Raw genomic sequence first — 24,175 nt, 5'->3', positions numbered from 1 at the left:
ATGGCCGCAACGTTCATACCGGTTTTCTTCCCTTCTTCCTTTTTTATCATCGCGTTATTTGTTTCTGTCCAAATTCATTACAATGGTTAGATGGATGGCTCAGCGATAGGAATCAGCGCAACTTATCTGCATAGTTTGTTCTCCTGTTGTTTATATAGAAGGCGAGATGTTTACTTTTGTTTCTATTGGTCAATTACGTTGTAGCGGTGGTGGCGGTGGTTCTTGTCTTGGCTGCAATCGTTGTAGCTTAGCTGCTGTTGTTATTGACAATGTTGTATTGTTATTGTTGTTCTTTAAGTTGTTCATTTTGTTGGCAACGTGTTTCTAACTCAAGTTTTGTTTTAATTTTTTTATCCATTTTACAAAAGACGCGCCAATTTGCGTAACGTTCACCAAAATAAATTTCTGGCTGAAGATGCCGCAGTTGCATATGCGGATCAACGATCGAGATCTTTATTGCTAATTTAATTAATTTTACTCCTATTCCTCTAAAAAAAAGAATTAAACAGTTTATAAATTTTTTCTTTTCTTTATCGGTTAGATTGATGACCCAATTAAATGTTTAAAATAAAATTATTTTAAAAATAATTTTGTACTTGCGACGTGAAGATATTTAATTTTTTTTTATCTACCTGTAGCCGTAAAGTTTACGTTGAAATGGAGAGAGGATAATATTTTTGTTGGATGTTCAAGTAACACGAAATTATTTTCCTAAATTGTGCGATGATGAGGACAACGCGGCTTGTTTATGTTACGATGAAAATATACTTGGCGCCTCAGTCGCTTGGCATGGCGCTTTATTTAATATTATTATTATAATTTTTTGTTTTTTATTATCTATTGTTTTTAGTATTAGTAGTAGCTTTGTTAATATTATTTGGTTGTTTAAAAATGTAATTGAATGGAGCAATCACCGCCTGCTCTGATTAAAAGCAGAAAGCATGAAACTATTTATTAGAGGTCTGAGCATAATTAACGAACAACGTAAGCAATGAATGCACTCATAAAAATAGAACACGTATAAACATTGAACATATGACAGCAATAAGCAACAACCTAATTATCCAACTGGCAAGAAAAGAAAGGAAAAAAAATCCAAAGAAATTGAGCGACCGACTGAAACAGAATGCAACATCAACTCAAACGTCGGCAAAACTGAGCATAAATAATGAAGAAATTTTTTTAAGCAAGTAAGTAATCAACGGATCATGTACGTAGTTAACATAAACAATAGACGACTTGAATTACAAATAATGCTGCATTGGTAGATGTTCGAAAGATGCTATTAAAAATAAACATAAACAAAACGAAAGGAGGACACACAAAAAACATTACCGACACAAACACACATGTGCATGTTATTAACGTGCTTCTAAACTGCGACTGGCAAGTAAGATTATTTCGCTTCTTAAGGCTGTCATTGTAGCATTCAATTTTGCAGAAAAACGACTGTCAAGTCAAATTGCTTCGATATTTTATTTTCCTTACAGCGTTGCCTGAAAAAATCAACGTTAATTTTATACGTCATAGCAACAATCAACAAAACGGATATTTGTGAAAAATTTCAAAATTTTTGCGCTGCATTAAAAATATTTCCATGGTTCACTTACTTTTTATTATACAATTCGAATTAGTTGAAAAGATGCATGCGTGGAAGTTTTATAGTTTTGGAGACCAGCGACAAATTGTTTGAAGTGAAAGCAGCAGCAGTAATAAAACATTGTGAAAGGTGACAGGGGATGGCGTGGATTTGCATGGAGAGTGAAATGTGGCAGACTGCTGGATTAACCCTCCGAAGAGGTTAATTAATTAAACTACAAATGTGCATTATCCTCCTTTTCACCACTACAGACAGAACGATTTGTTAGTTCACACGTCAAGTCAGAGATTCAATATTCAACTGTGCACCATAATCTAGATATGAAACCTTTAAACGATCGTGTTACTTAGTTGGCCTTTGTGCTGCGCGCATAAGAGTCTTGTTATGCAGTGCAATTGTTGGGTTGAGTCCAAATTTTTTGAAGATGCGTAGGTTGGGTTGGTTTAACATTTTAATTTTTTTTTATTATTAAACCAAATTTATTTTTGCGATTTTTTTTTATTTTTAAACATTTAAACAAACCTTTTACCTAATTTATATTAGGTGTATTTTGTATCGCAGCTATATTGTTGTGTTTTTGGTCTATCGGTTCCTCTTTCTTTTTGTGATTGTTCCGTTGGGTAAAAGTTAACTTCTTTCCGATCGAGAAAATTATTTTTATTTAAAAGTATGACAGATTCAGAAAAAATTCAGCGTCATTAGAGAGGTTTGTGTGATTTTAATTTGCTAAGTTTGTGAAAGTAAAAAATCCGATAAGGCCAAGTTGCTTAACATTTATACATTTTTCTTATGTCATTTCAGTACATCGGCACAGCAGAATGTTGAAGATGATTACACTCAGCCAGCCAAGAAAGTAAGCTCTGATCCTTTTGCTAACCTGCTGGATGGCTGTAGCTCATCAACCAATGAAATTTCAACTGCTAAACCCTCAGGTCATGAAGAATTGGGTAGATACAAAGCCGTGGATGTTCCTGCCAACCACACCTCTTTGCTAGCCTACTGACAAGACAATAGAAAAGACTTTACACTTCTATCAAAAGTTGCTAGACGAGTGTTATGCATTTCTGCCAGTTCAGCACAATCTCAGATGCTCGATTAAGTCTCTGCACGGGAAGCTGAAGAAGTGGAATTAATTTGATGGGGTTGTCGAGCTTCCATGATAGATATTGATAAAGTCTAACCTTTACTCATTGTGGGACAGTGACTCTGGACTAATGAAAAAAAAACTAAGTAAAATATTAGTAACATTTGAATTTTATTCAATTTTCATGTTATTTTATGACACTTGCAATGTGATTACTTTACCGGTGTATTTTATTTCAAATAAAAGCTGTTGTTTTTGAGTTCTGCGTTTTAAATATTATTTGTCAAAATTTGGTTGTTGGTTAAAATTGCAACTCGTAGAGATGGTGGCTTGTGGGTTGGGTTGAGATTTTGCATTTTCAGGCGAGTTGGGTTGGAATGGGGTGAGTAAGCGATGGGTTGGGTTGGGTCAGTAAAAATGGACCCATATCCAACTCTGGTCTGAAAGCCAAGCATTTATTCACCATTTTTTATATAAAAAAATAGAAAATTAACAATTAACGGTACAAATGTTTCAATAAATGAACGATGATCAAAACTCTACAGCATTATAAAACAACGTGCAGCACAAAAAAAGATACATTTAAGCAAAGGCCAATCATTTAACAAACCAAGAGCATAATGCAGGGCCTACTATGCTCAAGTTATGTTGTGCGCGTGTTAGGAGTTTCATATCAGGAGGCTGTTTCATCGAGACATCAAGATGAAATGCATGAAATTTTTTAGTGCGGTTGGCTTCACGCTCACTATATTTCATTGGAAGTTTTTTCTGCCTGATTTAGTTAATTGTACAAACTTATTTTATCAAGTCTAACCATAACAAACACATTTATCAACGGCATCTTTTCAAAAATAATTTTGCCCCGAGCGGTCTCGAGTTGTAATGTGATGGTGGATTCATATACAGTGGAAAAAAGTGCAAAATGCGTTCACCATATGCTTAAATGTTGCAATGCCTTATTTTTCGCAATTTTTTTACTTTGTGCTGCTATTCTCAACATTTGCTGCCAAAAATCACAAATATCATAAGTTGAGTCCTTTGTTAATGAGCAGCATATCTGAACAAAATTGATGACGATGCTTCCACTAAGTGGACATCATACGTTGGAAAAAAATTTTGAATCAATTTTAATTTAACAAAGTGAACATGAAAAATTAGGAATAAAACTTAAATCAACGAACGACAAAAAGTAAAAAAGATTGATATGAAATTCTGAAAATTTGTCACGTGTTAGAGCGGGTGTGATGAAAACATGCGAAAACTAATTTAAAAAATATTTGTGTTTCAGTTGTCTGTGGCTTTTTATTGTGGAGGTGGACTGAATATTCCAATGTAAATGCCAGTTTCCAATCACAAAACAAGATCAATAAAGATGAAACGAAAAGAGCCGAACAACGAACGCATCACACCGATGATGATAAGAGTTTTAGAAAACTACAATGAGGAGACCGTTAGGTGATTGGCACTCACCGGTTGGATTTCATTAGATTTTGTAAACTTTATCAACGAACAAATTCAACAACTGAAATTTTTAAATTTTGTAAGTTCAAGTTAACGAAGCTGAAGTTATGCCCAACAACTCATTTGTCAACAACACTAGAGAAGATATACGGAGAAAAAACGTGGCATCGCAATAGATAGATAAATAAACTTATTTCTCAAACTGATTCTGCAATATTTTTTAACTTGTCTCAACATTTTTATAAATGCTGATTAAAATTGAGCTTGATTAAAATTGTCTGTTGAACATTTAAAGACTTGGCTAACGTCTTAGCTTCTTAACATTTTATATTTTCATGTTAAACGATAGTAGCTTAATGTTTTTTATCTAAATCAAATTTTTGCAAACTTGTATAGAAAATTTCGTATTGAATTTTGTAGTGAGAGTAAATGAACTCCGCGTGAACTTTAAACACCGTTACAAAATAGGTTTTCAAATTCCAAGAATACATCAGGGTTGGTTTTTAAAACAAAATTGTGGGGATCGGTATTTGTCCATTGCTCACTATGTCAATAATATGAGGTTATATTGAATTATATTGAACTTGTTTTATTAATATTAAAACAAGAAGTATGGCAAACACCCAATAAATATATCAATCAATATAAATTGATGATCATCATTAATAATTTTTCAAAAAAATTCTCCCAAATTCAGATGGATAGTTATTGAAAAACAAATTAAATGAAAAATCACAAGAAAATTAATTTGAAGAAAGTTGAGTTGAAATAAAAATCAATTAATAACTGAAAATATATTTAAAAATTTTTTTCAAATAAAATCAAAACAACATTGCAATCCCAATTCATAACTAATGCATTCTAATGCACGTTCATCAAGTCAGCTTGCATGCATGCACAGGCGATTGTTAGGAGGTGCAGGTTCGTGTGCGCCCACATAGGTGCATGCATTACAACATTTGCATGCATTTCAATGTGTGCATGCATTTTGATGTGTGCATGCATTTTGATGTGTGCATGCATTTTGATGTGTGCATGCATTTTGATGTGTGCTTGCATTTTGATGTGTGCATGCATTTTGATGTGTGCAAACATTTCAAATGCACAAATATACTTATAATAGTTTCCGTATGTAAGTTTTTTAATTGTTGTTTAAAGTTTGTAACACTTTGCTTCAATATTATTAACTCCTTCCAGGTATCGGCATGACTCAAATATGTTTTAATCAATTTATCAAGCAACAACAGCTCTAATTAACGTGAACAATTTCTGCCCAGCTGCACTGACGCAAGCATTCGATGCTTCGAATTGTGCACCATACATCACTTGTCATATATTTCGTGACGCAGTTCAAAATTATGCAACATACATCAATGATCAATTATTTTATAACACTCACTTCTACCAAAGTGTTTGATCAGCAAATATCCTTCGTTCCCATTATTGACAATATAACTTCCCAGGTTCCCTGGCCTTTTATTATATTTTTCGTTAATTTTCTTACCATTATTATTGACGATGATGTTGCTTTTTACATATTCAGGCAGCTCGTTTCGGTTATATATTTTTGTATTATTTCGATGCTGTTTATTCCATTTAGAAAGTAGTTCGCTCTGGTAATAAATTTGGCTGAATGTGCTAAACTGTGCGTTATCACTGTTCTTTTCATGTCTTTCATAACTCTGCATGTTTGTGTTCGGCTCCGGAGATAGTATTTTATTTTGTGAATTCTTGGGCATCACGTATATATTTAAGCGGCCTTCCTTCAAAAGCACTAGAAGAACTTTTAAACTGCTCAGTGGGTTGTGATTTTTGTATCGGGCTACTTTTGGTTTGTAATTTTCAGTTGGCTCGCCGTAGTCACCCCGATTATTTTTCTGTGTTGACATTTCTTTTGAATCACAAAAAAGAACTCTCATTAAGAAAGATGATGCTTTTCGCGTTTTGAATGCAAACTTAAATGTTAATTTACTTACCAGATTATAATTTTGAACAGCAATGTTACGGAAAGTGTTGAACTGAACGTACGATGAATTGCCTGTGAAATATGTTCTGACTCTCCTCGCTTCATCACTCAAATCATCTTCTAAAATTCTTTTCGCTGCTTTTTCTTTTTTCATTTCAGTTTCTTGTAATTTTTCTATTTCAGTTTTTCTATTTTTGTGATATTTAAGATTATTACCAGTGGCTGGGGCAAATAATTTTGCAGTTTCAATGTGGGAATTGCTGCTTTGTAACGGTACATTTATTGCTGTTCTCGAGATTAGCACTGATTTGAATGTAGTTGATTTGATCTGGGATGGTTCTTCATATGAGGGTGATGATGTTTCATCGGAATAAAGTGGCCAGTCATCGAGGTGAGGCGGTATCTTGGGATAGTAATACGTATCTGCCGATGCCTTTGTTGGGCTCGCGGTGAAACCGTCACTGTTGCAATTACTATCACCTGAGCAGTTGCTGTTCTTCTGGTCGTTTTTATCAGAGACGTGATGGTTAACGTTGACACTGTTGTTTTGGTTCGATAAGGTGATGCGTGTTTCATTTGATATCTCATCGTTTTCAACGTAGTTGTAGATTTTGTTCTTCAAGTCAAATTTTAAATCAGCAGCATCATGTTCATAGATCAAAGCACAAGACAAAATTTCCAAAACTGTTACAAATGTAGAGGAAATCATTTCTTGCATTTTTTTTCAAATTTTCAAAGCCGTGGTAGCTCATACGTTCAAGAGACATCACATGCGTGCACTTATATATATAAGAACTCACCACCGGCAATACTGTGCAATGTCAGAAGCATCACGTAATTATTGCATGACATACACTGAGGACAATCCGCGTAATTGTGTGTCATACGTACAGTTTTACATTTTGATTTTATTCTTCATTTGTTTACCTACAGGTATTGGTTTTATTTACAATTCTAAATATTTAAAATTATTTGGTTTTTGCACATTTGCAATTAATTACGTTTTTAACATTACACATGAGCGTAATATTAAGAGTACATATGAAACTTTTGTCAAGGCAAATGCAATTTGTTACCTTTCGTGAAACAATTATTAAAATCGAAACAGTTAATAACATTATTTTACCTGCATTTTGTGTGTTATTTCAAGCCACTGCAATGTAAATATTTTGGTGACATTCGGTGAAGATATCGAAGGCAAACAAAATGTAATTAAAGCGGTAACACTTTTTTTTATAAAAGATAGAAATATGAGATGAAGTTCAACATAGAGAGTCATAGATAAAATATCTCGTGTAATTTGAAGTCCTCTTATTTTGAAAAAATAAAACGAAAGAAATTTGTCTTCAAGAAAGGTTGGCATAACAAAGGTTCACTCATCAACACAACTTTCGCTTAAAAGATGATTCAACAAATTAATCACTTCTTACACAAATATTAATTTTTGTTTGCATTTTTTTCAAAAACTCTACACTTGGGGCAGTGTTGTTCATCATATCGTGAAAGAAAGATACCTTAAATACCAGAGGTACAGTCAACTAGTTATTAATTATTTTTCAAAAATTATAGACATGCTATGCAGAGGCGCTGTACAAATGACATTATCATTATTAATATCATTATTAATCTCATTGCAAATTTAAAAATCTACGTTGGCAACTAAACTAAGTTTTATTATGATTGAAATATACATCAAGCTTATACATCATCCATGCTTTCAACATCATCATCACCATTATTGTAATCAGAGTGCCATCATTTTTGTAATCATCTTAATCACAGTCGTGATCACAATCCTTCAATCCACCTCTCACCATCTCGTCCTATCTCATTGCACAGCCTAACAAAGGAACGGCGACTCGGAAGCAAGAATAAATGAATTGAGCGTGCCTTCGTTAACTCCTCATTCAATAACGCAATCATACCATTTTATGGGAAAGAGATAAGTTCTACGTATGACTATTTCTTTTTTTTTATATATTAGGTAGATAAATTCTATCATGTATGTGAATTGTTCGGGAGAAAACAACAGACTCGATATTTTTCATTCATTATTTTCTATGGTTCGAATAAATGAAATTGGGAATTATATTTTGTGCGTGTTACGAGAATAAAATTTTCACGCAGTTATAAATTTTGAATAATTAATAAAATTTGTTAGCAGTTTCTTATACAAAAATTCAAATCAGAACATTTTCATCTGAATGTATTTATGTTGTCGTATTAACAACTCACACCATCCAGCTTGTTGAGAGGCTCCCTATTTGCGGCGAATTTGTAACTTGTGGAAGGTGACAATGATTGCTAGATACATTTTCTTAAAAATCTACTACAAGTGCTACACTCATTTGCTGCTTACCAACACGTTTAATGTATGATGCTTGCCTGTAACAAGTATTGCAACTTTTTTGGGCGTTTAAAAATTAACGCTGACTTAAAATGTACACTTTTACGAGTGCAACTCACAAATCATATTGAAAGCACTAATTTAGAAAACAGACTATATATTCAATTAGACTAATTTTAATAAAAGTTTGCGTAGGTTTCAAACACATCTACTGTAAAGATATTTAAATTGGGGAAACTTTCTTGTCATGTTTTCAAAACAATCATCTTTTCCTTGCAAAAAATGCTTGATAGTTTTATGGATAGCAGGATATATTTATTATTTGTGGTTTATAAATTCAGTAGCGGATCTGGGGGTTGTCCCATTGTGAGCAGATTTTTAATATAAATCAGAAAAAACCGTTTTAGGCAGAAAATCAATCGACCAAAAATTAGATGTAATAAGCAAAAAAGTTCGTCAGCCACACTACCACAAATTTTGCCCCTATCCCCCCGTAAAAATTATAACATTTTCAAAATTTGGCCCCCTCAAAGTTGTCTAGATTCGCCACTGTACAAATTGTATTTCTTTACAAAATGAAGTACTCGCCTCTGATTATGCGCAATCACGATTCCAGTTTATCCACTGCAGCACCTCAGGATTAAGTAAATAATACTCTTAAATACAAAATACCGAAGAATTATGCAAATGACTTATTCTGTGGCTTGCTCTTTTTTTCCACAAATTAATTTATCTATGTTAATATATACGTCAATGGTAATGGGTTCCGTATGTACAAATTTGATTTTAAGGATTTGCTTTGCTGTTAGCGTGACAAGAATTGATAATGAAAAGAAAAAATAATTTATTAAACGTCTTGAAAAGTTAACTTCATAGTAATGAGTGTTAATTAACAGTTTATACGTTATAAAATCTTGTTTAAAAACTGCCATATTGCAAACATTAGCTTTTTTCTGTTCTATTGTTTTCATATATTTTGTGTAACTATTGTTTGTTTATTTCATTTGTTTATTTCGCTTATTTCATTTATTTGTTTATTTTGTAGTAAATTTGTATTATGCTATTGATGTATGTTGTTCGGAACGTAGGAGATTCAAGGTTGGTAAGTCTTATTTTCCAAATCAAAACTATTTTTAAACAAGAAAGTTTTTTCATGACATCTGGGGAGGGAAACATATTTTCAACCCGAGAGCTAAAAATGTTTTACTACTACGTTTTTGACGATTTTGTGATGCAACTGTTTTTTTCAAAATTAGTAAACTTTCTAGTTTTGTTATTTAAGTTAAGATGAACACAAATTTGAAACTAATTTTTAAATCAACTATCTATAACTATATAAATAATTAAATAAAATTTACGCTTATTGATTAATAATTTAAAATATAAGGTTTTAAAAGACGATGATGAAAACTGAAAAGTACTGAAAATAAATGTTTTGTACATCTTAAATTTCTTGATAAATGAATAATTAAGAAAACTAATAAATGGCTTATGAACATTATTAAGAGTCGGTTTAAGCATGGTTCTATGGTGTAACGGTTAGCACTCTGGACTTTGAATCCAGCGATCCGAGTTCAAATCTCGGTAGAACCTGTAGGTTTCTTTTCGTTTTATTCACTTGTGATCGGCGTAAAACTCGTTAGACACGAGGAAACGAATCCGCCTGACGATTCTTTTTTTTTTCAAAACGATTTTGTTCATAACCTGGACTAGTTCATTTATATTTACACTAGCTCCCACCTGCTTGCTACATAACAAAAATAAACAATACCTTTTTATGCTATTTAACCGCTCCGGCCAGAATATATGAATGAATATGCAAATGTACATTATATATGTATTTGTATACCGATCGTATATTACATGAGCCCACAAATCCATACTGGCTCAAGCACCAAGTGTAAAAAATGAATTTGGTTGAATTTCTACATTTAAACATTGAAAATAGTATTAAAACTGAAATTTATTATGCATTTCAAAGTTTTTATATAAAAGTTTAATATTAAAAGTAAAATTGAAATATTACACTATTTGATTTAATCTAAAATATTTCACGACAGTTATCTAGTTAAAAAAAATACATACAAAAATAGCTTTGAAACACTATTGGCATTGCAGCCACGTGGTTAGAAGTCTATGTTTTACAATTCCGTAAAATAAATTATTATGAAATGTTTAATTTTTTATGAAAAAATTGCCGACCACTCTTATCAAGAGGGGGAAAATATTTTAACCTTGTCTATGTTAAGGGGTTGCTCTTTTCAGCTTCGACAGCTTGGCCGAATAAGTGCTTCCCTAATAATTAATATGAACTCTACGTACAATAATAATATTTGCGATACTCGAAAACAAAATGTTAAACCAGTTGGATCGATAGTTTTCTTTCTTCAACTTTCACTAAAGATCAATTCAATTAGTTGGTTTTCAGTTCTAAAAAATATTAAAATCCATTCCCCACCGAGGTAAACCTTTTTTTTTAGAGTGGAGTAAATTAAAACCATGCCCAAGTTCTTCGCTTTAACCAAAACCTGTACATGCAAAGTTTCAAGACATTTGATTCTGTAGTTCATGAATCTCTAAAAAAAATCAAACAGGCAATTGAAAAAACAAACATTCGTATAAAAATCGATTTAGTTGAACTTACACATTTAACCACTCTTGAAATGAAATATGTTAAGATATTTAAAAATTCTTTATATACAAATTAAATAAATAAAAGTGAACTTTTCAACAGCACTTACTTTGGTTACCAAAACTTTACATAAGCTATTAGTAATTTCTTTAAGTCCGTTTTACAATTTTATAAAATAAACCATGAAGCGCTAAATTTTTACGAAACATCACTCTCCTCTATTCAACCCCTTTTTCATAGTAGAGCAGGCAATAGCCACGTCTACGTTCTTTGCAGTACTCAAGACTCTTATTTACCAAATTGTAATCCATTTACGCTGGTGGTTTTCAAGTACAAAATCTTTCATTTTTATTCACACAAGAATTTCAAGCCAATCTATTAGTTTTTTAGCCATAGTATTACTGCAAGATAGAAAACAAATCTGTAATTATCCAGATAAATCGAGTCTGTATTAAGTGATTTTTTATGTAGGTTCATAAAAACACGTTAAAGAGTTTAAGTATTTTAATTTATGTAGAAAATTTTTTCATGGAAAATAATGTTTGCTTCATAATTTTTATTAAAACCCTTATGAATACTTACATAAAAATCAAGTTTTGATGTTGAATTTATTTCGCAAACGTTAGTCACTCTTCCGTTCCGAATAATAAAGTTTTCAATTTTCTTGCCACATCTCCTGATGTTAAATTATTGAAATTTGGAATCTTTTCAGACGTGTAATTTAATATACAAAGTGACATCGATTTTGCGATATTAAAAATTTATGCATTTTAATTTTTTTTTATTTTTAAAAATAATTTTTTTAATTTTTCAATTATTAGTTAGCGTTCATTACAATTGTTTTGAATTTATGCGTTAAAATCAGTTAAACGATCTTCACATAGTTTAATTTTAACAGAAAAATAAAATAAGAAAATGAGTAAGTTTAAAATCGATGAGAAAAAATAAGCCATCAAACATATGAATATAAAAAAATCCAAACAGAGACGAAAAGCTTTGTGGGTAATGGTTGTTTTTCATTACAGTGTTTGCATTTTGATCAGCTAGCAAGCAAGCCGGCACCACAAAGAACAATGGCTCGTGTGACTCATGACTAATGATTCGTGAGGTAAGCCACGAGCGCTGTCAGATGTTCGAAACAATCGATCGTGCTCTGCTGTTGTTGGCATTGAGTATCAAACCATAAAACCACTCAACTTTTGTTTATACTAATACATTATATGTGTAGAAACATGTGTAAATAATAAATTATATGCATTTAATACTGAATAGAAAATACGTCCAATTTTTCATACCAAAAGTTACGAAACTTTTTTAAGCAATATTAAAAATGATTAAATTAAAGAATATTATATACAACTTGGTTTCAATTATTAATATTGTTTTAATTAAACTCAGTATTATATAAATTATTTGCTGCATCGTTCAGTTGATCCCAAAGTTCTTATGAGTCATTTGCTAATAATAAATAATTTATATCATCGAGTTTTTCAGTCTAATGTTATGCTTAGCCCAATGAACTTATGAATGCTGTTATAATAATGATATTGATAATTATTATCAATGATAATATTATTAATATTAATATTATGTATATATTAAATACTCTATTACTACTATTATTATTAAATCACATTGTTCAGATAAGTTTGGGGGCGACCTCACCTGTAGTTCTTGTTCCATGTTTCATTCATTTCACATGTTAATTCACAGACGAATTGTGCGGTGTATTGAGCATATAATATATATATATATATACATATATATATATATATATATAATATATATATATATATTCATTTATATTTATGTAGAGCATGTGCATGTGTCCGTGAGTGTGCTTCTATTCTCCTTACACCGCAAACACATGCACAGACACCTACAATATATTAATACATAAAACGCTTTTGTACTTTAGTACATAGTATATAATGTATATGAAGCACAATAAGCATATATAAAACTCGCCGCGGAGAGTGCAGTTGCAATTAAAGAAAGTGATTTAGAGATTATATTGTAATTCAAGATTTATGCATAGCACGGATACATAGGTACCAACAAATCACTGAATATTTTCATTTAGAGTTCAAATCAACGTGCCAATTTATATTTTTGTCTAAAATATTTAAATGACATGCTCAAAATATTTTCAAAATTTATCCTTGCAATTAATATTGTTATTTGTTTCACCTCATGTTCAATAGCAGGACCACAACCAAGTTTGCTTTTGTATGAATTAGCACAGAACATTTGCGGCACTCACACGTGAAATCTATTTCTCCCATCAGGCAAATGTGTGAGCAGAAATGCCGAAATTTTGTTCTTAATTGACAGTTCATCAAGCGTCGTTGAAAACGATCCACCCGGCAACAATGGTAACAGCTGGAGTTATGTTAAAAGTTTTTTAAGCGAAGTCATTCAGCTTTTACCCATTGACAAAGGAGAAACCAAAGTTGGCGTTATCACTTTTTCTACCAAAGTCAACACAAACAATAATACCGTTTTGTTTTCTAAAACAAAATCTGTGCTGAATGTTATTGCCAATTTGCCATACTCTGGAGGTAAACAATTAAATTAATGTTAAAATTTAAAAAATAAATAACAAGAACATTTTGTCCAAACAGGTAATACAAATACTTCAGGAGCGTTGAGATATGCTCGGTCTGTGTTATTAAACGTAACAACATTGCAGGGAACGGTGCCTTCGTCAACATCTTCATCTTACGATGTCAAGAAAGTGATTGTGTTGATAACGGATGGATTATCAAATGTTGATTCTTCTTTAACCCTCCAAGAAGCCAGACTAAACAAACAATTGTCCATTGAACAATATGCGATCGGAATCACCAAGTACATGAACGAAGATGAGCTGCAGGATCTAGTCAGCGACCCTGTTTCGTATCATTATCTGAATGCGTCAGATTTCAGCCACCTCAACTTACTGATCAACGAGCTGCTCCAAAGACTTACTTGCAGCCAGCCACCTCTACCTGAACGTAAGTAACACACGTTTGACATATAAAATATTTTCACGCAGTATTCGGTTTGATACAATAATGAAATGTTTGCCAAACAGCTTGTCGAGACACCAGATCCGACATAGCGTTTGTTTTAGATTCGTCTGGAAGCATAATTATTCAGCATTCCGACAACTCAAGAGATTTATCTAACTGGGTGCTAGTAAAAAATTTTGTCATTAATGTAGCCAAAAATCTCAACATCGGTCTTAGCCAGACAAGAATTTCTCTGATTACGTTCTCGCATATTGCTAGAGTAGAGTTTTATTTGAAAGATTTCAACGATTTTGAATCACTCGCTGCCAACATATCGAAAATTGACATCATTGGTTCAGAAACGAATACGTCAGGAGCGTTGAGACTAATGAATGATGTTGTTTTCAACGTTAAAAACGGTGACCGGCCCGACGTTCCCAACGTCGCCATCGTCATGACCGATGGTCAATCTAACGTTAATCAATCAGAAACTATTCCCGAGGCTATAAGAGCAAAAAATTTTGGTATAATTAATTTTAAAATTATCTTTTTACGTATTTGATTTGACTAATTTTATCACGTAGGTACAAGAATGTTTATTATTGGCATTACAAATGAAATAAATACGTTTGAGTTGCAAGCAATGAGCAGTCTTCCGCTAGACCAACACTATTTTAATAGTACCACATATTCTTTGGTTGATACAATCGTTAGCAATTTGGTTTGGAACGTTTGTCACGGTCCGTGTGTGGACAGCAACGAAGGAGCTTGTAGGGCTGGATCGCCTATTAGTAATTTGATGTTTTTCATTTTTATTATATAATAACTTTTATTAAGCTTTGTTCCATTTTGTAATTAAATAATTCAGGATGCTTGCCAAACGAGAAACTAAGTTGGATCACGTACCCGGGAAGTCTCATCATTGGACACGACTATGCCCGGCTAACTGACATTATGACTGCAGACGCGTGCAAGTCCATCTGTCTGCAGGATCCTCTCTGTCGTTCAATTGAGTTCATCCCGCTTTATCAGGAGTGTAGTGTCTCATATTACCGAAAGTCTGATGTCACGCAGAGTTTCAGGAAGGACCCAGAAGTCAATTATTATGAATGGATTTGTGGTTAACCGAAACATAGTTAATTTAATAATTCAATTTTTTTTACAAAGAACAAACGTTTTGCATTTTCTGTTAATTCTTCATTAATTTGAAATATTTTTGGAAGTTTAGTACAATCGTTTCTGTTGATGGATTTTATAATTATTGGGCAGGTACGTTTTTGCCTTAAAATCTCATTTATTGAAAACATCTTGCAAAAATATCTATCGGAGAATTTTAGTCTTCATTGGATAAGCTATGGAAACAAAATTTTTTGATTATTTTGCAATAATGAAAAAACAAAATACATTTCTTCTTTCTTTCTTTAAAATCGTTTTTTTAATGAACGCAAAATTTTAAAAGATTAAAGTTAACAAAAAACAAAACGATAATGAAAATCTTTGATTTATCTGTAAAATATATGTTTTAATTTAAAAATACAAAAACAAATAAAACTATAATATCAATACTACATGAAAATCTCATTTTTCAACAAATTTTGTGTGTAAAAAACTTTAACTCACTGCTACAAAGATGAAATTATTGATTATTTTGATCGAAAAAGTACACGAGTTCTAAAAAAATGGAAAACTAAAAAGCACAAATCCATTCATAATAATTGACTTCTGGGTCCTTCCTGAAACTCTGCGTGACATCAGACTTTCGGTAATATGAGACACTACACTCCTGATAAAGCGGGATGAACTCAATTGAACGACAGAGAGGATCCTGCAGACAGATGGACTTGCACGCGTCTGCAGTCATAATGTCAGTTAGCCGGGCATAGTCGTGTCCAATGATGAGACTTCCCGGGTACGTGATCCAACTTAGTTTCTCGTTTGGCAGCATCCTGAATTATTTGTAGAGAATTTCAAAATTTAAAATGACAAAATATTATTTCAGACAATATAAGCCTGTTAATTCCTTGCTATCCCTAATTAATAAATTCATCAATTTTCAAACAATTGAAATGTTTTTCCAAATAAATTATGAAATAAAGTATAGCACTCTAATCGCCAAAATATTGAATGTGGTGACCTCATTAACCTATTTGCTACTTTATTTTTTGTTGATGTCCCGAACATTATTCAGAACGTTGTAGACTAATGGTACAGTCGTACAGAGTTATTATATAACATATAAACATCAGCCCCACAATTATTCACTTGTTATTGATCCATTATTACATGATCCATTTTCAACGTGGGTGCATGGACTATGGCATACATTCCACACCAGATTACTGACTATGGTATCAGCCAGAGAAAATGACGTTCGGTTGAACAAATGAGTTTCCCATGGTAGGCTGGCTATACCCTGCAGCTCTTTATAATAGATTTCGTCGGTCAAACCTATTACAAATATTCGAGTATTTGAGTTTTTAGCTCTGGTCGCTTCAGGTACGGTGCCGGTATAGTTAACGTTAGATTGACCATCGGTCATGACGATGGCGACGTTGGGAACGTCGGGCCGGTCACCGTTTTTAACGTTGAAAACAACATCATTCATTAGTCTCAACGCTCCTGACGTATTCGTTTCTGAACCAATGATGTCAATTTTCGATATGTTGGCAGCGAGTGATTCAAAATCGTTGAAATCTTTCAAATAAAATTCTACTCTAGCAATATGCGAGAACGTAATCAGAGAAATTCTTGTCTGGCTAAGACCGATGTTGAGATTTTTGGCTACATTAATGACAACATTTTTTACTAGCACCCAGTTAGATAAATCTCTTGAGTTGTCGGAATGCTGAATAATTATGCTTCCAGACGAATCTAAAACAAACGCTATGTCGGATCTGGTGTCTCGACAAGCTGTTTGGCAAACATTTCATTATTGTATCAAACTGAATACTGCGTGAAAATATTTTATATATCAAACGTGTGTTACTTACGTTCAGGTAGAGGTGGCTGGCTGCAAGTAAGTCTTTGGAGCAGCTCGTTGATCAGTAAGTTGAGGTGGCTGAAATCTGACGCATTCAGATAATGATACGAAACAGGGTCGCTGACTAGATCCTGCAGCTCATCTTCGTTCATGTACTTGGTGACTCCGATCGCATATTGTTCAATGGACAATTGTTTGTTTAGTCTGGCTTCTTGGAGGGTTAAAGAAGAATCAACATTTGATAGTCCATCCGTTATCAACACAATCACTTTCTTGACATCAATATTTGAAGAATACATTCCGTTCAAAAATATGGAACGTGCATACCTTAAAGCTCCCGAGATATTGGTGTTACCTAGGAGATTTTTATGTTTTATTTTAAACTATTTTCAATGAAAAATGTTTTATTTGAAAAAGGATGTATTGAAAGTATTAAACATAACCTCCAACATATGGCATCTGATCAATAATTGTCATAAGCAAATTTTGGTCAGAGGTTAACGACGAGTTTGTTTGCTTATTGATCCTTGTAGAAAATGTCGTGATTCCAACTTGTAAATTTCTGGTTTGCATGGGCAACAATGCTACAACATCTTTTAAAAAACTTTTCATAATATTCCAGTTACAGTCTGGATGGTCAATATCATTTGATTCGCATACGCTATAGGAAGAATCTACCAAAAACATTATTTGCTTTTTTACATCCTTGCAACTTTGTGCTTCTGTTAATTCTTTTTTTACTGTTTTTGAAAATTATTTTATTCTTAAAACAATGGTTGAATGAAATTATTAATAACTGCTTACTTACCAGTAAATAAAATAACTATCAGCAAAATTAAACGTTTATATCTCCTCATATTTTAACTTGATAAAACTCAACTTTTTAATAACAAGTTGCAAATTATAGTGTTAAACCAAGTTACAAATTCTTCAATAACAAAGCAATGCAGGTCACATTAATTTACAAGTCATGAATACAAGTTTGAAGAAGCAAAGCATTGTGTCAAATCAAGGCCTTATATTTCAAAATTGCTATAACGGCTAATTAAAAGCGTACAATTGATTTCTGAATAGATTAATTCATTGAAATCCCATTAAAATTAATTTATTCCCTTTTCATATTTTTGAAAATTTTGTGTTGGTAATAAGGTAATAATCGGTTGCTTTGCTAACACATTTGATACTGTTCGTTAATATATATATATATATATATATATATATATATATATATATATATATATATATGTTCGGTTGAAGATTACACCCCATTTTACAGTTAGAAGTTTTTTAAATAAAATTTCAACAACACGAAGCTGTTTTGTTTCAGCTTTATTAAACTGTGAAGTTTGGCTGACGGCCGTTTTGGCTAATGCCATCGTCGGAGCCTAGATTGTAAAACCAAATGAGGAACCGAACATGTTTATCTGAGAACCTCATACCAAATTATATATATATATATATATATATATATATATATATATATATATATATATATGTATGTATGTATATATAATTTAAAATTACTATTTAATCTTTAAACCGCTTGTTTAATTCAAAATGTTTTAATTTTTCTGACATTATCAACTCTACGCTTATATTTATATATTTTTTTTTTCCAAATTTTATTTGACATTCAGGCAATCAAGAAGTTAAGAATAAACTTGTGCTGATTCCCTTAAACAAATGAGCAAAGAACACATAGACTTATCAATAAGAAACTGAGTGGTTATTGTTAATATCAACAATAAACTCATATCCTAAAATTGACAAATAGAATAAATTGCAGTACCAATTTAATCAAGCGAACTAAAAAAAACTAAATTCAACAAAATCAACGAAAAAAATGAAACATTTCTAGCATAATAGTAATAACAAACACATATATTAGATGAACAAGATTTATAAATTAAATCATTGCAGACTAGCTGTGCTGAGTAGACTCTTTTTTACAAAACATTTAAAGTTATTAATAAACATTACTAAGACTTGGTCACTGACGATAGTTTTCCATAATTTAATGCCGCGTATAGACCAATTTCGATCATTTGTTACGGTCCTACTTTTCATGGAACCCATCATACCGTTTTGTCTACTTGATGAAGATAAATATGCGAAAGTGTTTAAGAATCTGTAGTTTTCGTAATGGGTCACTTTATACATAAAAATAAGAATGACATATTTGTTGATTTGTTCAATGTTAAGTATTTTATAATTAAAAAATAAGAGTTCTGTGTGATCACACCTATATAAATAAAAGCAGACACCAAAAATATTTCTATAGTACTCGTAATTTATTAGTTAAATATTTAAATGTTTATCCATGTTTATCCATGTTGTCATAAATGAAATATGAATAGAAAAACGCATAATAGATCATTATCATAGTGTTTGGTGCTAATCTATTCCCCAATTTGTATACAATGCCAATAACTTTGTATAATTTACTGATGACAATATTTACGTGTTGAGTCCAATTCAATTCGATTTGTGTGATAATTCCAAGGAATTTTGTGGAGTGAACACAAGGTAGCGCAGTATTACCAATTCTTATTGTTAAATTTTCAAATATGTTATTGTTAGTCTTAATTTTCGGTCCGAAAATGATGAACATGATTTTTTTCACATTTAAAACCATTTTGTTCAATCTAAAATAATCATAAAATTTAACAAGCTCTGTATTCATTTCTCTAAACAACACTCATGGATCTTTACCAGACAAAAATATATTGGTATCGTCTGCAAATAGTACCGTAGTACAACGATCAGACACGAAAATAATATCATTCACGAACAGAATGAATAATAATGGTCTCAAGATCGACCCTTGGGGGACACCAGTTTTGATAAGTGGCAATGAGGATTCAACATTTTCGACGGAAACAAACTTTTTTCGATCGTATAAATATGATCTGAACCATTTAGAAGCTATGCTTCGGAATCCGTAATTGGACAACTTAATTTGTTTTAATAAATCTAAACATTCTATTACTATTCCTCCTATTATCTTACCTGATTTTAAAACTCTTCACGTTTCTCACAAGTTTTGTAGTCTAGGCATTATCTTTGATTCTATGTCTCTTTCTTCTCAGATTGTGTTGCTAGAAGTTTTACTTTCATCTACGTAGAATAAAAAAACTTTTGCCTTTTCTTGATGATCCTACTCTTCTCCTTCTTGTTACTTCGTTAGTTTTATCTATGATTGATTATTGTAACTCGCTGATTCTATACTCTATCCTTTAAGCAAAGCTTTTAACTCAGCTGCTCGTCTAGTTGCTCGTGCCCCGTTCTTTTCTCATATATCTCCATATCTTGTTTTCTTGCACATTTGATATATTTATATATGTATATGCATGCATATATAGAATGCAGGAGATGTATTTTACGTATACGTATGACCATATAAATAGAATATGACATCGATGTCATTAAAAATCAAACCCATCACTTTTGTTCAAGGTTACTTAAATTTATAACTTAAATTCTTATTTAAACATTCACATGTTTTCGCTCAAGTGAGCGCTTTTTCTGACTGAATAGCAGTTGTCTCATTTTAATAACATTAGATTAGATTAATTAGTTGCACAATAAATCTCGTTGAAAATGGATTCTCCATTGGGTAATCTTAGCGGGGCGGGCAAACTTGATAGCAATCAGAAACAACAACTCATGGAACAAGTAAAAGCCCAAATCGCTGTTGCAAACGCCCAAGAACTTCTGCAGGTTCGTTCTGATCGTGTATTCTGATTTTTCGTGACTTCCGTAGAATAAAAATTTGGCTGACGTTCAATTAAAATATTTAATAAAATAACAAACTTATTACATATTATGATCTAATGATTTTACTAAAATAAAATCATTAACATTTAGAAAATCTAAATTTTAGATTAACAGGAGATAAAAAACCAATTAACCAAAAAATGATGAACAAAATAAAAATTTAATAAATAAATGAAATAAAGCAATTTAAATTTAATTAATTTATTTACTTTAATTTAAAAAAATAGTAATGGTAAGTTACTAAGGGTAAACTTTACAAACTAAACAAACTTTTAGTCTAATCTAATTGCAAATGTGACCTCTGAATTTATATTTTTTTATGTTTTATACTTTAAAGTTTAAACTTAACTTTATTAATAAAATTAATATTAAACTCATAATCCATTCTATTCTTTTTTACAAAGTAGTCTTCTACTTTTAAAAATAAGTGTGTCACTACTAAAGGAAAGAAAGACTATCACTATTATTAATTTAAATTATCAATAATTATTTATAATAATTATTGAAGCAGGCTAAGTGATCATCTCGTTTTTACTCATTATTATATTACATGTTAAAAATTAAATTAATATCATTGTTTAATTTAATTATACACTTTTTTTAAACAGAAAATGTCTGATAAATGTTTTAAAAAGTGCATACCAAAACCAGGAAGTGGTTTGGATAATTCAGAACAGGTAATTAGATTCAATATTTATTTTGTCATCCTCAAAATAACCATAATTTAGCTTTGAATTTCGTTCACTTAATCACAACTTGAACAATTACTAGCAACAATGTGCTATACAATGAATTTTTATTTCTCAAGTCATTAGTATTCAACAATAATGAACAACTTTTGTAAAGTGGAGCAACCATTTTCATAGCCTAAATTTTTTAATCTTCAAAATATCCTGAACTTACATAAGAAAAATACACTTTTAAGTTGTAGGTTCAAGTTTAACATTTTAGGATCACAGTAATTAGATGCTCTTTTGACTTTATCTCAATTGCTAAGAGATGGAAAATTAAATTTTTCATCATATCAACACTCCTGCTGAGCAAAATGTCTAGTTTTTCAAAGAATGGCAACCAGTTTTTTCTACATATAATCTTCTGGGCTCAGCTGTTTGTTTGGATAAACAAATGTCTGAACCCAAAGATAAAAGTAAGATCAAACTACACTGTGATTAACCCTATCTTGCAGTTTTTTTAACAAATTTTCATCACAAAGTATGTGAAATGTAGATTTTATTTGTTATGCAAGTACATGCTATCCAATTGTTTTCATTAATTTGGAAAATTTTTTCATCACAGAAATGCATAGCAATGTGTATGGACCGTTACATGGATACATGGAACATTGTGAGTAAAACGTACACACAGAGGTTGCAGAAAGAAAAGAGCAAGATGGGTTTATGACACTATCAATGCATTTTAAAGTCAACAACTTTTGGAATTTCATACAATCTTTTATAAAACGAGTGTTTTTTATATACTTTTAAAATAAAAAATTCAAACTAAAACGCTAGTCTAATTAAACTTTTCATTTCTTGGAAATATTTAATGGTTGAGTTTATTGACGCCAGACCACAAACTTAGACAAAGAAATATATGCAAACTACTGCAAACTACAATATAATCAATCAGCCGTGATTTAATAAAAACAATGGCAATAAAACCAAATAAAAGTTGGTTGAATTTTTTTTATTCTCTGAAAAATCAGAATCCGACAAATGCAGAAACCGTTGCAGTGCACAAGTTGCTAGTATAAAATGAGCTATATATAAAAATCATTATATATAGATATAAACTATATCATTTTTTATTTATTTTAATTATATATTAAAATTGATTGAATATTCAAATACATATAAGTTTATGTGATAAAATACTTTGGTTATTTTTCAACCCATCCAATGGAGTAAAATGTAAGTAAAATAAGGCAAATATTTTAAAATTCCATCCCATTAAAAATGATCAGGTAATGCATTGGACTATGCTGTTAGGTGGTGGCCTGTAATCATCAATAACAATTCTTGGTTTGTTTCCAGTGAGAAGTATAATAATATGTTTATAATCCTTTGAGAGAGTTACATTAACAGGCTTCTCCATGTAGCATTCAAAGTCTGCAAGTGTCCTGATGAATTTACCACACTTGCTAAAAAGTTTGACACATCTATTTCCCGAGTCCGCAACTATGATATTGTTGTGTTGATCACTACACAGACCTGCAGGCTCGAATAAACAATCTTTGCATGTACCCATATGTCCTATAGATGTCTATAAAATTTGAACATATATGTGGATATATTATTTAACATATTTATTTATTTATTTCATATTATTTACATTTACCAAATAAAATATTACCTTTAGTTTTCCATTTCTGTTGAGGATTTTTATACAATGATTTAACTTGTCTGAAACTATTATATCATTGAGCTGATTGGAGCACAAGTTAAATGGGTGACCCAGAAGTGCCTTGCCAGTAATTTTTTTCAGCAGTTTACCATGTTCATCTAGGACATACAAACTGCTAGTTTCAACGGCAGAAACAACATACTGCATTGGTTCTTTTAAAACTGTTACCCCATATGTTGCTTCCATCTTGTTCAGAGTTGTCTTGATCCCACATCTTTGCCCTGTTAGATTGAATTCCAACAATAAAGGTTGGCCGATCTGCATGTTGGTAACCAGAAGAGTATTGCTGAAAGAAGTTGTACATGAATATATTTTTTCTTTGCATAAAAAACAAGAAACAAGTTTATATTTCATATCAAAAATTATGATCCTTGAATCATATTTATCAGATACCACAATTAAATTATTTTGTGTGCATGAAAGTCCTTGAGGATCCTTTAATCTTGAAATGGGTGTTGTGCTTGATTGGACTGAAGCAGTTGTTTTTATGTTTTCTATATCATTATCTGAATGCCTTGGAGACATGTTAAGGAGGGGATGAAACTCATTAATTCCACCTGAAGGTATTGTTATTCCAACATGGCAAGTAGGACAAGGAAAGAAGCCAAACACATCATAGCCTCGGCTGGTTACATACTCTCTTATGCACTCCTCACAAAATGTATGACTGCATGGCAGCACTTTGGGATTATCAAAACATTTCCTGCATATTAAACAACTTGGCTTGAAACTTGGTAACAAAGTATTTTGATTTAAACTCATTTCAATTTTTACATTGGGATTCTGAGCTTATTTCTATTCCTGAAAAAAAATCAACTGATATTAAAAAAATTATTAATTTTACATATACTGTAATTATAATGCATAAATATATATAATTATAATTTAGTAAAATTATGTCATACATTTGTTATTTGATTAATATAGTAATA

At 31.4% G+C, this 24,175-nt stretch overlaps 6 protein-coding genes across 6 annotated transcripts; 3 read left to right on the top strand and 3 right to left on the bottom strand.

The window, feature by feature from the left end:
- HELRODRAFT_160241 (hypothetical protein) lies at positions 1–2,733 on the top strand (the record flags this gene model as incomplete). Its single annotated transcript, XM_009017225.1, has 4 exons — positions 1–85; positions 1,043–1,190; positions 2,402–2,567; positions 2,641–2,733. 4 exons carry the CDS (start codon positions 1–3, stop codon positions 2,731–2,733), a joined length of 492 nt encoding a protein of 163 aa, XP_009015473.1.
- Positions 2,734–5,378: 2,645 nt separating this feature from the next.
- Positions 5,379–6,829, bottom strand: HELRODRAFT_160240 (hypothetical protein; the record flags this gene model as incomplete). Its single annotated transcript, XM_009017224.1, has 2 exons — positions 5,379–5,470; positions 5,545–6,829. The coding sequence occupies 2 exons, from the start codon at positions 6,827–6,829 to the stop codon at positions 5,379–5,381; spliced, it is 1,377 nt and encodes a 458-aa protein (XP_009015472.1).
- A 6,266-nt stretch (positions 6,830–13,095) lies between these two features.
- On the top strand, positions 13,096–14,645 carry HELRODRAFT_105994 (hypothetical protein; the record flags this gene model as incomplete). The annotated part of the gene is made up of 4 exons (XM_009017223.1): positions 13,096–13,309; positions 13,379–13,651; positions 13,715–14,086; positions 14,167–14,645. The coding sequence occupies exons 1-4, from the start codon at positions 13,225–13,227 to the stop codon at positions 14,643–14,645; spliced, it is 1,209 nt and encodes a 402-aa protein (XP_009015471.1). The 5' UTR covers positions 13,096–13,224.
- An 843-nt stretch (positions 14,646–15,488) lies between these two features.
- On the bottom strand, positions 15,489–17,969 carry HELRODRAFT_188262 (hypothetical protein). Its single transcript, XM_009017222.1, has 5 exons — positions 17,872–17,969; positions 17,507–17,803; positions 17,074–17,418; positions 16,346–16,993; positions 15,489–16,029 (listed from the first exon to the last, which is right to left on the bottom strand). The coding sequence occupies exons 1-5, from the start codon at positions 17,918–17,920 to the stop codon at positions 16,007–16,009; spliced, it is 1,362 nt and encodes a 453-aa protein (XP_009015470.1). The 5' UTR covers positions 17,921–17,969; the 3' UTR covers positions 15,489–16,006.
- A 2,694-nt stretch (positions 17,970–20,663) lies between these two features.
- On the top strand, positions 20,664–22,241 carry HELRODRAFT_64842 (hypothetical protein; the record flags this gene model as incomplete). Its single annotated transcript, XM_009017221.1, has 3 exons — positions 20,664–20,783; positions 21,449–21,517; positions 22,137–22,241. 3 exons carry the CDS (start codon positions 20,664–20,666, stop codon positions 22,239–22,241), a joined length of 294 nt encoding a protein of 97 aa, XP_009015469.1.
- Positions 22,242–22,799: 558 nt separating this feature from the next.
- HELRODRAFT_160236 (hypothetical protein) lies at positions 22,800–23,507 on the bottom strand (the record flags this gene model as incomplete). Its single annotated transcript, XM_009017220.1, has 2 exons — positions 22,800–23,102; positions 23,193–23,507. 2 exons carry the CDS (start codon positions 23,505–23,507, stop codon positions 22,800–22,802), a joined length of 618 nt encoding a protein of 205 aa, XP_009015468.1.
- Between the last annotated feature and the right edge of the window lie 668 nt (positions 23,508–24,175).

This window comes from Helobdella robusta (genome assembly GCF_000326865.2).
Source record: "Helobdella robusta unplaced genomic scaffold HELROscaffold_2, whole genome shotgun sequence".
In the NCBI taxonomy this organism is placed as follows: domain Eukaryota; kingdom Metazoa; phylum Annelida; class Clitellata; order Rhynchobdellida; family Glossiphoniidae; genus Helobdella; species Helobdella robusta.
This window is presented reverse-complemented; position numbering and strand designations above follow the sequence as displayed.